Below are 13,559 nucleotides of genomic sequence, written 5' to 3'. Positions count from 1 at the left end.
ATTTTTTTTTTTTTTTTTTGAATCTTATTGAGCTATTTATATCTACTTATGATCACTGATAATTCCAAAACAATTTTTTCAAAGGTAATAATATTTTTTAATCTGTCACATTAATATGTATTCTTTACCACTCGTATCATTGTCCATATCTCATAGATCTATATAAATAAACCTTAGTACATCAGTTGGACTGATCCTTGTGATTTTAGATTCGGTGTTCTGCTAACTTATATCATTTAAATTGTATAATGAATATGACCACCTACACTTTTGATTGTTTCTGGACGGCTGGACCTATATAAGTAGCTCGGAACCTAAAATTCCAAAACACACGAAAAATCCAAGAAATTTAGAAATTCTTCCATTGACTTGAGACTCCTGCACTGGAGAAGATATAGACTAACGCTTTAATGGTTAGCTCTCCTCAATTCACGAGGGATAGGGTTGTTCTTTCCTGTTTAACTTTTTCACTGCCTGCGAAGCCAGGGTGAAAGAGGAGGGTTGCGTCAGGTGGCCAACGTGCGGCGTAAATCTAGTCAGACCTCTGTGAATATGAATCCTCGAAGAAGAGTGGGATTCATGTAGCCGCCCCCAAAAACTCAGGATAAAGCTTTGTCGTTGTTAGGGGTGTTATCTGAGGTTTATCCTTCTAAAAAGTGTCAACCCCAAGAGATAACTTTAGTGCAATTGTTGGTATAGATAGGGTTTTTCTTCGCAATTTACCCAAAAGACAATTGGAAAAATTAAGAATTTACCTGGGGATGATATATATTTCCTCTGAAGTGAGATCCTGCAGTTACCATCCAAAGTGGCACAAAGCATCCAGGTGCAAATAAGCCCTTCAAAAACTAAAGGAGTGTTTGTACGAGCTAGGAATGCTGTGGAAGCTGCAAGGCTAATTCCCCCCTTGTACAAAAATACAGTGACAAATGCGCCTTGCTCTATTTTCTCAGCGTCACGCCCAAATAATAGACGGGGACAGAATAATTAATCTAGTTCGGCCTAGAATCAAATTAGGACGGTATACAAGTTTGAGCTTTTATTTTGACATTTTTCACTAAAGGGGTTTTTTATACTATTGGAAAGTAAAGTTGGGCTAGCGGTTTAAGTGGATAGGAGCACTCGTTTACTAAACTTTTTATCCATTCATTATGCTTTGAGATTTGTGCTACACATTAATGCTATCTTTGATATTTGTGTCTTCATTTATATTATATGCTAGCACAAATCTCAATGCAAAAATCAATGGATAAAAAAGTTGGTAGACAAAAGGCTCCTATATATCCAATTAAGTTTATAAGAGTTTTACTCTATATATATTCTTCTATTGTTATAGGTTAATGTCAGCATAGGGCGTACTTGGATTCAAGGGTAGTGTTTGAGAGGAGAGAATATCAGTCTTTGTCCATCCAAAAAAATCGTAAGGAGAGTGTTTTGGAGGAGCACAAGATGATGACCATATATTTGAGGTTGAGAGATAGAGAGAGACGAGAAATGAGCGATTCCTCTTGTATTAAATGTCATGGACCGTCAACCCCACAGAATACTTACTTCCTCCTAAACGGGACTTATGCATGTATACGTCTACATCCTTGATAATAGAAAAAATAGTACAATCGTCAGACCTCATATAACTGTAGGCGTACATAAAATTTGGTTTGCAGGCTTATTTTACCGCCCTCTCTCTCCCTCTCTCATCATTTTAACTCTCCACAAACTGCGCTGATTTCATCAGCATCTGCGATATCCTGACCGCCCCCAGCAACCTCTCGGGCAGCTCCTCCTCGCTCTGCGCCTCCACGACGAACCCCAGATCCACCCTCACCTCCTCCACGAACCCTAACGCCAGCGACACCGCCGCGCCGAGCTCCCAATATCCACGTCCACCTCCAGGTAACCGTCCCCCCTGTAGTAACTGCACTCGAGAGCTTTGCCCAGAACGCACGCTGCGTATTTCCCCACGGTCTTCCGTACGATCCACGGCCCCTTCAGGACCCTGTTCACGATCTTGAACCTGGAGTTCCTGAAGGCGTCGCTGCCGTCGATGAAGCGGTGCAGCAGCGAGTTGGGCTTTATGGGCTCCTGGGCCGCGAAGTAGAAGACGGACGAGTAGGACCTCCTCTTGCCGCCGGGAATCTGGAGATTGATCGCGTCAGGAGATACGAGTTTCAGATCCGGGGCTTTGGGCTCTTATCAGGCCGCCGGAGTTTCTCGATGACTCAGGTTATTGCTGGGCCGGCCTAATAAGTTGTTCAGCAGCCGCGGCCCCCCGAGCGGAGCCAATCGACAGCCGCGGGCTTCAGAGGGTAGGAGCTCGACGGAGCTTTTCTGGCGGGAGGACAGGATTTGAGTTCGGCTGCGGAGGTTGAAGAGATGGGCTGGCGTTGAGCCCAACCGTTACGGCCAGTCAAGAGCCCACGTGGCGGAGGGGGCCCACCGGCAAATGGACTGGCTATGAGCCAATCGTAGGAGCGGTGGGGAGGGCTGTTCTTTGGTTGATGGCGGCTCGGACTCTGTGGATGCGGGTCGGGTCGAAAACCGTTACTGGTGGAAGTTGGTTTCGCGGGGCCGGGCTCGATGTACGATCCGAGCGAGGTGAGGCCTGCGGAGGACATGAGATGCAGGCTCGTGGAGACAGGGAGAGGAGCAGCTAGGTTAGAAATGGAAGTTGCAGTTATAGATTTCGTGTGAAGGGTTGACTAAGGAATTTATGTCCACAATTGGTAAGAGTTAATTTAGGGGGGGAAGGAAAAACTTGTGGGCAAGAGGAATTGTATAGAATAAATTGGCGGGAAGAAACGCAAGGCGAAGAGAATCTACCGCTGTACCTGTTTGGTGTTTTATATATGGTGATACTTTGGTGTAAATAAAGCAAGGAGTATTAACCAGGGAAGCATTCAATCTCGATACGGCTCGAGAGATATGATGCTTACCATATCAATATCCACTTTCTCTATCTCAGATACGGATATACCTCGATAAGAAAAATTCATATTCATATCCGCTAAAATCGGATACGCTTACGGATATACATGCGAATATATAAGCAAATATGCATACGAACACAAAACAGATACGAGAAAACTAGATAGTATTAAGAAAAGTATAGTTCATGTGATAAAAAGAGTTCGTTAATATGTTCATTATAACTAAAAAATTAAGATTATCATCAAAATTAACCACAAATCCATAATCTAAGAATCAAAACTATCGTAAGAGTATGACTAATATGTATTTGGATATTTTAGATACGGATACGAATATTTCACTATAAAACCATATCTGTAACCATATCCTATCGGTTATAGATTTGAGTAACCGTATTCGTATTCTAACGGATACAGTTATTGATATTTCCTCGGATACGGATACGGTTTAGCACCCCTAGTATTAACAATACTCTCAAAATAGAGAGAGTACAGTCAAAGTCCAAAAGTACGAAGCAATAGGCGTCAATGAAAGTTCTAGATTACTTCTCAAATAGAAAAAAAAAATTATAAATATAAAATCTCTTCCTAATACATCTCCTTACTAGTAAGCTACAAGTTTGGTTTTCCATTAAAAGATGGAGAACCAAAACCAAACTCTCATTACAAACTCCTCGCCTAAATTCGACCTGATGCTGGAGATATGAATCCTCAGTTTCAAATGCGTCGTCCTCTCAGAAACGAATCACGCCTCACCTAAGAACAGAGGAAACAAATCAAAAGTATAAGCTGAAGCAGAAACATAACTTTTCGATAAACCGCTTGCAGGCAAAGACTGCAGATAGGGCATTGAAAACAGTCCCAAAGTTCAATTATCATTTTCTTCAACAAAAAACAAAGTTTCTGATAATTTTGTGCAAAATCCCCAAATTTCGTGGTAGTGCTGTGAAAGTTATCCAAAATAAAAGGTTAATGGAACTCCTTTAACCAAATCCTGTAGTCCATGCTAACGGATTGGTTCAATTTGATTTCATTTATTTTGCTGTGATTGTAAATGATAGCAAGAAAATGAACCGTAAACAGTATAAGCTAAAATCTGAGAAGTGATTATTGACGCCTTACTTTGCCAAACACAGAAACTAATCCAAAATGGCTATATAATCCAATATGGCTATATAACTGCCTTCAGGCCCATTTCTTATCACGAATGTGAAACATTAGCTGCAAAATTCGACAAGTACGTAATATATGTCAAAACAATTTAAAGTTCCAATAATCCAAATAAAAATATAAAGCATTACCTTGGTCCCTACATAAAAGGATGCAAATATGCCACCGAGAACAGGTAACCCTGTACTCATTGGAAAAAAAGGGGTAAATATATGTGTGCTCTCTATAAGGGTGTAAATGAACTTTTGTCAGGGAAATTACCTTCTTTATGGAGCAATCGAGAGACCAGCCAGTTTATGCCAGAGGGTCCTATAACGTATCCAACAAGGTTGGCGACCTGTTAAATTAGCAGAAGTTAATGATGACGTAACAAACATAAAAATAATTTGGAATAATCAGGGTCCAGATCACATTTTAAGTGAACTATGGATTACCATGTTTGACTAATAGCCAATCATTGCACAGTTTTTACATGCTAACTCGCAAGGGGTTGATTTCAATGAATTGATATTCTTCATCAGGCTTTGGTGTATTAGAGCTCAGCATGTAAGGTTTTCATATCATTTTCAAAGGCATTTATTAATCATGGTCCAGTAAAAGGAGAAAAACCATACAATATTTCCTGAGATTAAGCATAAAATATTAAAAAATTAGGATAAGCAAAACAATTGAAATTCTTGGATTTAATAATGGGGTTAAATCTGGTTATTTGACTCAATATGCTAAAAAAATCATGTGAATGGAGCAAATAGCATCTCGTTATCTCTTCTTCCAGGTTTCCTTTGCTTAAAAGAGAATAGCTTGCTCCTTTGTGCATGAACTTAAATTGCATGACCAAAGACAGCAGATGTATCTCAGCTGGAAAATGGCTTGGGTGATATGATGTTTTTCTTTGTGATTAACCCTTAAATATGCAATAATGAAAATTGTGCCTTCAAGAGGATTGATATTTCTCCAGTGAGTGCTGTGAAGACCATGAACTGAACTCCAGAGGCATGCTGTGTGTGGAAAAAAAATGAATTTTCAAGAAGCCTGATTCCAAAGTGCAACAGTTTAAACACTCTTAATTAAAGTATGCATGAAAATGTTCCGGTTGAGAAACCACGGAGGGTAGTATGTAACCATCATAATAAATACCATGAGACACATAATGGTAACTGCCCCAGCAACAGCGCTTAGCTCATGAAGAACAAACCTCCCAAGAGCACTTCTAGCCTAATGAAGTAATAGACAAAAATATATAAGAACATATCAATAACATAGAAGAACAGTGGATAAAAGAACACTGAATGTATTATCATTATGTGCATTGGAGTAGAAAACTGATCGAAAGAGTGAAAAGAAGAAATATACCAATATTGCTAGAAAATGCAAGCTTAATCTTATGCAAACGATAAGCAATCCACTAAATTCCGCCAAATGAGGAAGGAAACATGGAAGTACAGAGAGATGAAAAGACTTCTTTATATCATCAATTCAACTTTTAGCTAAGGCATTAAGTAAGTTAAAGAGCAAATCTGAGACACATCCAAAAAAAGAAGAAAAAGATAATCTACCTAGTAATCTTTAATTTAGTTGGAATATCTAAACCTCTATGAAAGCTAGAAGTTTCTCACATAATACAACTTTTTTATGACATGAAAAATGAGAGATGGCGGAATCTCTCACGTTTCGCGATGGCCAAAAAGTTATAAAAATTAGAAATTCCTGATATTGATTCAGATACTAACACAAACATTAAAAAGGAAAACCATTCCGATATATTGTCAGTTAAAAATAAATGCTGAATAGTTATAATCATATTGCATGATATTTTTTCTATCCTCGTTGAAGTTCAACCATATCCCATTTAAGAGAGAGTCTTTGCATACCATCATGTCCAGGGCTCTAAAAATGATGAAATTGACTGAGGGTTTGAGATGGCACAGGGTTTAATTTCCCATATATTTAAAAAACTTTATATCCTTTGACATTCTGTGCCATCCACTACGTTTAGGAGATTAAAAGATACATTTAAATTTTTATTAGAATAAAAAATTGCAAAAAGAAATTATTTAAATTAAACGGTACAGAGCTATTACAATTTCACAGAATGAGGGATGCAAAAACTTTCAGAGATAAAGAAGTAGGTTTTACCTGATGCTTGCTAATTGATGACTTAACCAAAATTTCAGGGATTAAAAATATACATGTTAACCATGCCCATGACAGAAGTTTCCTGTGAAGGCAAAAACAAATTAATGTAAGGGCACGTATTGATGTATACATTGAATAGCAACCTATCTTCTTCCTATACTTCACAGCATCTTTAATGATCATAAACAATAAAATATTAACATATAGGGATTAGACAGATTACCACTCAAGGTCATGCCATATGGCAACAAATGTGAAAATAGCCCACACATTAAGTAACTTCCTTTGAGAACCTCCAAGTGGAATGTACATGTACCTACAATGACATCGCTAAAGATTAGCTAACTCCTTTTGACTATTAGCTAAAAATAATATTTAGCTTGCAAAACATGGGCCAACCTGACAAGCCATCTATTGAAAGATGCATGCCAACTTTTCCAGAAGCCCTCCAGGTCATGGCAGTTATTGATACATCTTGGCATGTTCTCAGGAGCTTCAATGCCAGCAATCTAAAATTGGAATGTCATAGACTCATACGCAATGAACAAATGGCTCAAAATGGAGGAATACTAAACCTTCCAATTGCATAATATACAACATTTTGCAGATTGCTGGAATATAAATGTTTAGAATGTATGTTTATGTGTTGCCAGCATTAAAATGTTGAGAATGTGTAAATCTATGAGTAATATAAAAAATGTTAGTGATATGAGGAAACGCCACATACTTACAAGAGACCAGAAACGGAAATAGCGCCAAATCAGAAGAAACTTCAACCACATAAAGTTTAGAACCTGCCACAGTTGTGTTAAAAACTATTATGCATCAGAATGAAGTCACCCATAGTATTATATAGGGAAGTTTAGATATTAGTATTACTAAATGAAAGCTGTCAGATATTAGTATTACTAAATGGAGTAATGTAAAACATGTAGAGACAAGTATATGATGAGTGCTTCACACAAGAAAGCCATATTATTCTACAAAAGAAACATATGTGATTCTTTCCTAGTGCAACCAGTAATTTATGCATGGCCATATACGTCGGAAAAGTTAAGGTGTTAAGGTACAATATAACATAAGCATGTATCCCAATTTTTCTGTCATAATATTCAGTTAATGATTCCTTTACATGGAATATATTGATGGCTAAAATGCTATCTTACCCCATATCCAATGATGAAGATATCTAATGGTGATAGCTGCCTCCATAAGCCACTGTGGAAGCCACCCAGGTTAGAGCAGATATAGAAAGCTAAGCTATATATATATATAGAGCTTTGCTACAGGGACCCAAAATATGGGACCAATAGAGGGGACAAGTGAGGTGTCCCCCTCCTATTGGATAATGAGTTGGCCATCATTAATGATGGCCAACTCATTATCCAATAGGAGGGGAACACCTCACTTGTCCCCTTTATTGGTCCCATATTTTGGGTCCTTAAAGAATTTTTCATTAACTTTTAAAATCTATATTGGACATTTGTCATGATCTCCTTCCCCTTGTACAATTCTCAATAAAGGACCTTTTATAGCATACTTCTATACTACTAGCAGTAGTAGTTCCGACAGAACCAGTTACATGAAGAAGCATTAGCAGCACGACGAACAGGATGAATTTGAGGAAGCGAGGCTGAGGTTATCTCTGGACAGCCTTTTCTGGGGTTTTCCAGCGATTCTGGATCCATTAGGTCAGGAAAAATTGTTCTCTCTTCGTGCAGTGTTTGAGCAGGCTGTACAAATGTCTAACCTAATTATCTCTAAAGAACCAAGCTTTTGTAGAGATATGAACCTACTCGCTTATATCGAAAGATGAGTGATACCCTTCGGTGGTATCATCATCTTATAGTTAAGTGAGCATAATAATATCACAAAGGAAACCTAAACCCGTGAGCGTGCTAACACAAATATAGAAATAGAGAAGGTATAAATACTTTCGAAGAATTTTACTCAGTCCAATTTAAATAGCCTACCAAATAAAAAAAGGAAAAAAAAAAACATACATTCACAGAATGATACAGAACATCTATGCCACAAAAATGAAAACATTGCTCAGACTATAATAAATACCAGATCATATTGCACAAATATAACAAAGAAGAGTTCATTATCGATCAGATCTGTTGCTTGAAAAGGCACTTGAAGCTGAGGTGTTTACCTCATACGTAGCTGTTTTTGAACTAGATGATGCTCTTGGCTCATCCTCATCTTCAAGGTCACTAAAGGATACATCTTCCTCATTTCCAAAGGGCATAAATGTAGTACCCGAGATATCACCTGACTCATCATTCAACCATTCATCATCATCATTGTCATCATAGTCATGAATGGAGATCTCTGAGAAGTTACATGCTAGATCCTTATGCATGGATTCAGTGGCTAGATCTTCTTTAATAACAGGCTTACCAATGATCTCATCCTCAGATATTGGACCCTCTAATGGATACATAATATGAAATTACCATAGATCTGAAAGTCATGAGAGAGTTTACCTTATCGCAAAGGCATTGTAGTAGAAAAAATGTGTCATTGTTTCCATTAAGAAAAGATTAAGAACCCATTTAAACCCATACCAAGCAGTTTGTCTGACTGAATAACTCTTTTGAGGTGTACCTAACTGCAAAAACAAAAGTAACTACTGTTGTAAGGATAATGATTACAAATATCTAAAAACAAAATCAAAAGGGCAAGACATGGATTCAGTATAAACTTTTACACTGCATAGGACGGTTGGGAGAAAATATGAAGGATATGACACCTCATCTAAATACTTAGAATAAGATACATGCATACACCTTAGGGGAAAATCAAAAGGATGAGCACAAAGAATTGATTTCAGGAAATGAAGAATGCAGTATATGCCGGATGACTTGCATTTCATTAAGAAAATAAGAAGGTAATATGAACATAAGTTTATATACAGAAGTGAAAGTCCAATTTCGTAGCAGATATATAGCTTTCAATAATAATGAATAGAAAGATAATTTAAAGGGGGTTATATGCAAAGGAGTGTTAGTTGATTTAATCATTTAAGGCCACTTTGTCACATGAAGTTTGACCATGTTCTAATCTAGACTTAAGAGGGTCGAGGACTTGAGTGTTCGATCTGTTTTTTCAATGACAACTTTCAGAATTGGTGTGACTTAGATCCTCAACCCACAGCATGTCTGTCTTAGTATAGTTCAAGGGATGATCAGGATGTCGACTGGGCATGGGGACCTTCCTCTCACAGCACAACTGAAACCTAGATTTCAGTCAATTAGCTCATAAAGCAACATAGTCTAACAGAAACATGTAGATGGTAAGAAAACTGTCTACAGAAACATTAGACAAAAGTATGATCCTAACCTGTTTAGCAAATGCGTTGAAGCTTACAACTGGTCCAGCAATATAAAGGGGAGCATAAATTAAATAGCACAAATAGGTGCTAAAGGAATGGTCATCTCGAGGAATGCTTGTCTCCTGCCAATAGCAACAAAATTTACAAAGCAAATTACCATCACAAAATATACTCTCAGAAACAAAATTGATAGTTGATTTTCAGAAAGGAATTCCCATTACATAAGCTATAAATAAACAGCATGCATGACTTAAGATTAATGCACGACCAGTTCGTGAAGTTCATTCAGAAGAATCTTAACCACATTTTAATAAACTTTTGATTATCTTTTATTAATACAGAGGTGGACTGCATTTACCAAACCTCGTACTAACAGTGTCTAGCATATATTACCTGTAAAACTTGGTAGCAAGAGTTTCCAGATGAACAAACAGAGCAGCCTTTTGAATGCTTCTGTATCCAACAAACCACTAAAACAAAATCATTTAGCTATCTCGCTTGTCGAGAAATGAAATAAAAAAAGGATATAGTTGAAATCATAAAACTAGATTTTTGAAAGGCATCGCACTTGATGATTATATGCATGCATCAACAGTGACATGCTTCTTATTTAGAAAACTAGTACCTGCTTAATGGGGGGGAAATCAAAGTAAGAAGTGATGAAAAACCAAAGAAGTATTCTAGATAGCATCCTTAACATGTAGAACTGGCGAAAAGGAAAAAAGATCCTTATATCATGCTTGCCAACAGCATAGTAATACAGATATAACAAGGCATCTCAGAAATTTGATGTAGATATGTATATGGCAATGATTAGACAAGAATGGTAGAGTAAGGATCAATGGTAAATGGTGAAAGAGATTATAAAGGTCATATAAACAAAGATATCAAATCAAATAAAGAAACATGTTACTATGCCGATGGATGAAGAAATGAGATCATAATAGATAATAATAAATGACATGTTTTTATGTGCAAAAACCCAGTTTAGAAAGCTTGTAAGGAAGAAAATTCATCAGTAAGTTACAGAAACTTTCCCTATCAGGAAGTCGCATTAACAGTGAGCATGGCCCAGAAAAAAAATGGCCAAGAAACGTAATTTCTACATTGTCATAAAACGACCATCATTCTTACTCTTAAAAGTCCCTTCAACTACACCAAAACTCAGTTATGCTGAGATTGAAGGGTCATAATTTTATACTCTATCACGGCTCCACATGTTGAAGACTCTTTTCATGGATCTGAAATCTATACTACTATTACAAAGAGGTACCTTTTTTCTCTCTAAAATCTGCTTTAAATGTATGATGGGAATGGAAAATGGGTTTCGTTGATAACAACTTAAAGCCCTCCAATAGAAATTGTAGCCAGGGTTAAGGATTGAGTTAAACAAGAAAGAAGAAATAGCATTGTTCAAAATCAGAAGAAAATATGAAGATTGAGTTAAACAAGAAATAAGAAATAGCATACCTTATAGTCAAAACGAGACACTTGGTTTGACCAATGATAGTCACAGCCATAGCTTATCATGCGCAATGTAACTGCCACAGAAACAAGATGTGTGACCTACCTAAAAAGCAGATTTCACTCACAGAATGTGCCAATTTACTTCAATAGCTTTTAAAATAATCGATAAGATGGGATTAAAAAAAACAATACCCAGGTTAAAGCATATCTGCCATCTAAAAATACCACGGTGCTCGTCGAGAAAAGCCCAGTGTTGTCTGTTGAGCAGAGAACAGATGCAATCTAATAATGATAATAACAGCTTTCGGATTTGATAAACATTAATATGTATAGAATAAGCATCAACTGACCCAAACAATGAGAATGAGTAGCCTTCGTATTTTCGGTTCATCACTAGAATGACTACGTTGAAAATCCAATGGACAAGTAAGTAAAACTTTGATCGACCAAAATTCTGCAATAAAAGAAGAGTCAGAAGAACTCAAAAAAAAGAAACATTGCATGCACAGAACAACCATGAAAGTGATAACATTAATAGATTGAATCTCAATATCAACTGAACTGAATTTTGAAATAAAGAAAGAACACAATACAGATAGTCATCTAACAGTATCAACAGAGTATCACTGGAAGCATAAGAGAAAATACTGTTAAGCAGATCAACCTTGGCTAGGATGAAGTTCAATGTAGCAATTGAAAGCAGAAAGATAATACTGCAATTTAAAAAAAAAAATGTATGAGCCCGTGATATTTGACAAATCATGAAAGGTTTTAGGTGATCAAGAAGCATACCAGGCTCCATGTAGATATGCTAAATAACTCAAAGATAACAAAATCCATATAATTGACATTCCTCTCCTTTTCAAGTGATATTGACTTCTGAGGGTATTTGCCACAGTCACAAAAATTCCAAAAACAACACTTAATACAGGTAAGTTTCCACGAAAGTTTCTCCATTGTGCGTCAGATAGATCCTGAAGAGAAAAGTTCAACAACAATGATTATATCCAAAATAGATTGTTGAGGATGATGGGATCATTTTCTGAGGTAAAAAAATGAAACAGCCAAAATGATTCAATATCTGATTATCCATCTTGACATGGAATGACATTCCTAGTGCTGCTAGAGTTTAAGAGTTCGCAGCACACTCTAGATAGAGCGTGAGGAACATTACTATTACTACATTATATTAACACGAGAGTTCCATTTACATGTTTCATCTTTAATTTTTCATCAAGAAGGCAACATTTGTGATTGTCATGGGAGGATATGAAGCTCGAGTGACAAATTGTAGATAATGTTAGGGTTGTTTTCATAGAAACCGCCTTAAAAAATAGCGTAATTCTGCAGGAACCACATTTGAATTTCAATATGTACATTAAACACCTTTAAAGTGGGTTTGTGTGGCAATCAACCACCTCCCAAACAAATTTTCACCAAAAACCAAAAACAACCATAAATAATTCACGTTCAAGGTAAGTGACTTGCATCCCAACTAGACCTAAACATTAATAAAATGAATGATGTGCCTTGAATGTGAGTGTTTAAGGGTGTTTTTTGGGGTTTTAGCGAAAAATTAACTGAGAGGTGGTTGATTGCAATCCGAACCCATATTAAAGATGCTTTGTGTGTAAATTGAAATTCGAAGGTGGTTCATGCTGAATTACCCTATTTTTAAGGTGGTTTCTAGGAGGGGGGAAAACCCCATCAGTAATCTTTTGAGAAATTTGTTGTGTGTCATTTTTGGAATTTGAACATTTGTGATTCCAGTTGTCAATGTCATGGTGGCTTGTTACCCCAAGTCAAACACATATATGCTAGAACATTTTATTATGGTAATATAGTCAACACGTTAAGTTGAAAGCATTATCAATGACAATGGCATATAATATGGTGTATAATACACGACCAGGGTATCTAACTACTTACTACATTACTTCAGTAACTTGTAATCCTGGATGGATTTGTATAATATGGTGATTTATTACTCATCAAGAACACTATAATTAACAAAAAATCAACTCATTATTTGATTTATGTAGTCAAAAATATGATTTTGAGCGCTTGAACTTACATTGAGACGATTGAACATCCATCCACTGCGGAGACCGCGGACGCTTCTATAATGATCTGCAAATTATTTACACTTACCAATCACATTAATCAAGTCAAACAAAAGAATAATGAAGAAAAATAAAACACCGACCATGAGAAAGTTGAAGAGATCTGCGAACGACAACGACGTAGAATCCGAAGGCGTAAGCTACAAGAAACAGGAGCTCCCATTGCTCCCACCGAATCCTGCTCATTTCTCTTCTCCTTCTTCTTCTTCCGCAAAATCGAGTAAATCTATGAATAAGAGGGAGAAAATGAACGAAATTGATCTCGAAATTACTTGCCTCGACTAAAAATTGAAACTTGAAACGGAAAATTACAATAAAGTTCCTCCAGAGAAAAACAAAGAAGGAGACAGTGAAAGGTCTCGTCGTCGCCGGCGTCGCTGATCGCCGTCGTCGCCG

The 13,559-nt window shown here is 36.9% G+C and overlaps 1 protein-coding gene and 1 pseudogene across 1 annotated transcript; both read right to left on the bottom strand.

Annotated features, from left to right (window-relative positions):
- On the bottom strand, positions 1,535-2,615 carry LOC109821892 (annotated as a pseudogene).
- LOC109819890 (putative membrane-bound O-acyltransferase C24H6.01c) lies at positions 3,449-13,553 on the bottom strand. Its single transcript, XM_020385857.1, has 21 exons — positions 13,476-13,553; positions 13,247-13,389; positions 13,115-13,170; positions 11,833-12,014; positions 11,705-11,753; positions 11,391-11,494; positions 11,233-11,297; positions 11,044-11,114; positions 9,967-10,026; positions 9,582-9,695; positions 8,726-8,850; positions 7,400-7,451; positions 6,965-7,027; positions 6,633-6,742; positions 6,457-6,549; positions 6,234-6,315; positions 5,235-5,312; positions 4,359-4,434; positions 4,229-4,278; positions 4,050-4,148; positions 3,449-3,683 (listed from the first exon to the last, which is right to left on the bottom strand). Exons 2-20 carry the CDS (start codon positions 13,347-13,349, stop codon positions 4,113-4,115), a joined length of 1,569 nt encoding a protein of 522 aa, XP_020241446.1. The 5' UTR covers positions 13,350-13,389; positions 13,476-13,553; the 3' UTR covers positions 3,449-3,683; positions 4,050-4,112.

The sequence above is a fragment of the Asparagus officinalis genome, chromosome 8 (genome assembly GCF_001876935.1).
Source record: "Asparagus officinalis chromosome 8, Aspof.V1, whole genome shotgun sequence".
Taxonomy (NCBI): Eukaryota; Viridiplantae; Streptophyta; class Magnoliopsida; order Asparagales; family Asparagaceae; genus Asparagus; species Asparagus officinalis.
This window is presented reverse-complemented; position numbering and strand designations above follow the sequence as displayed.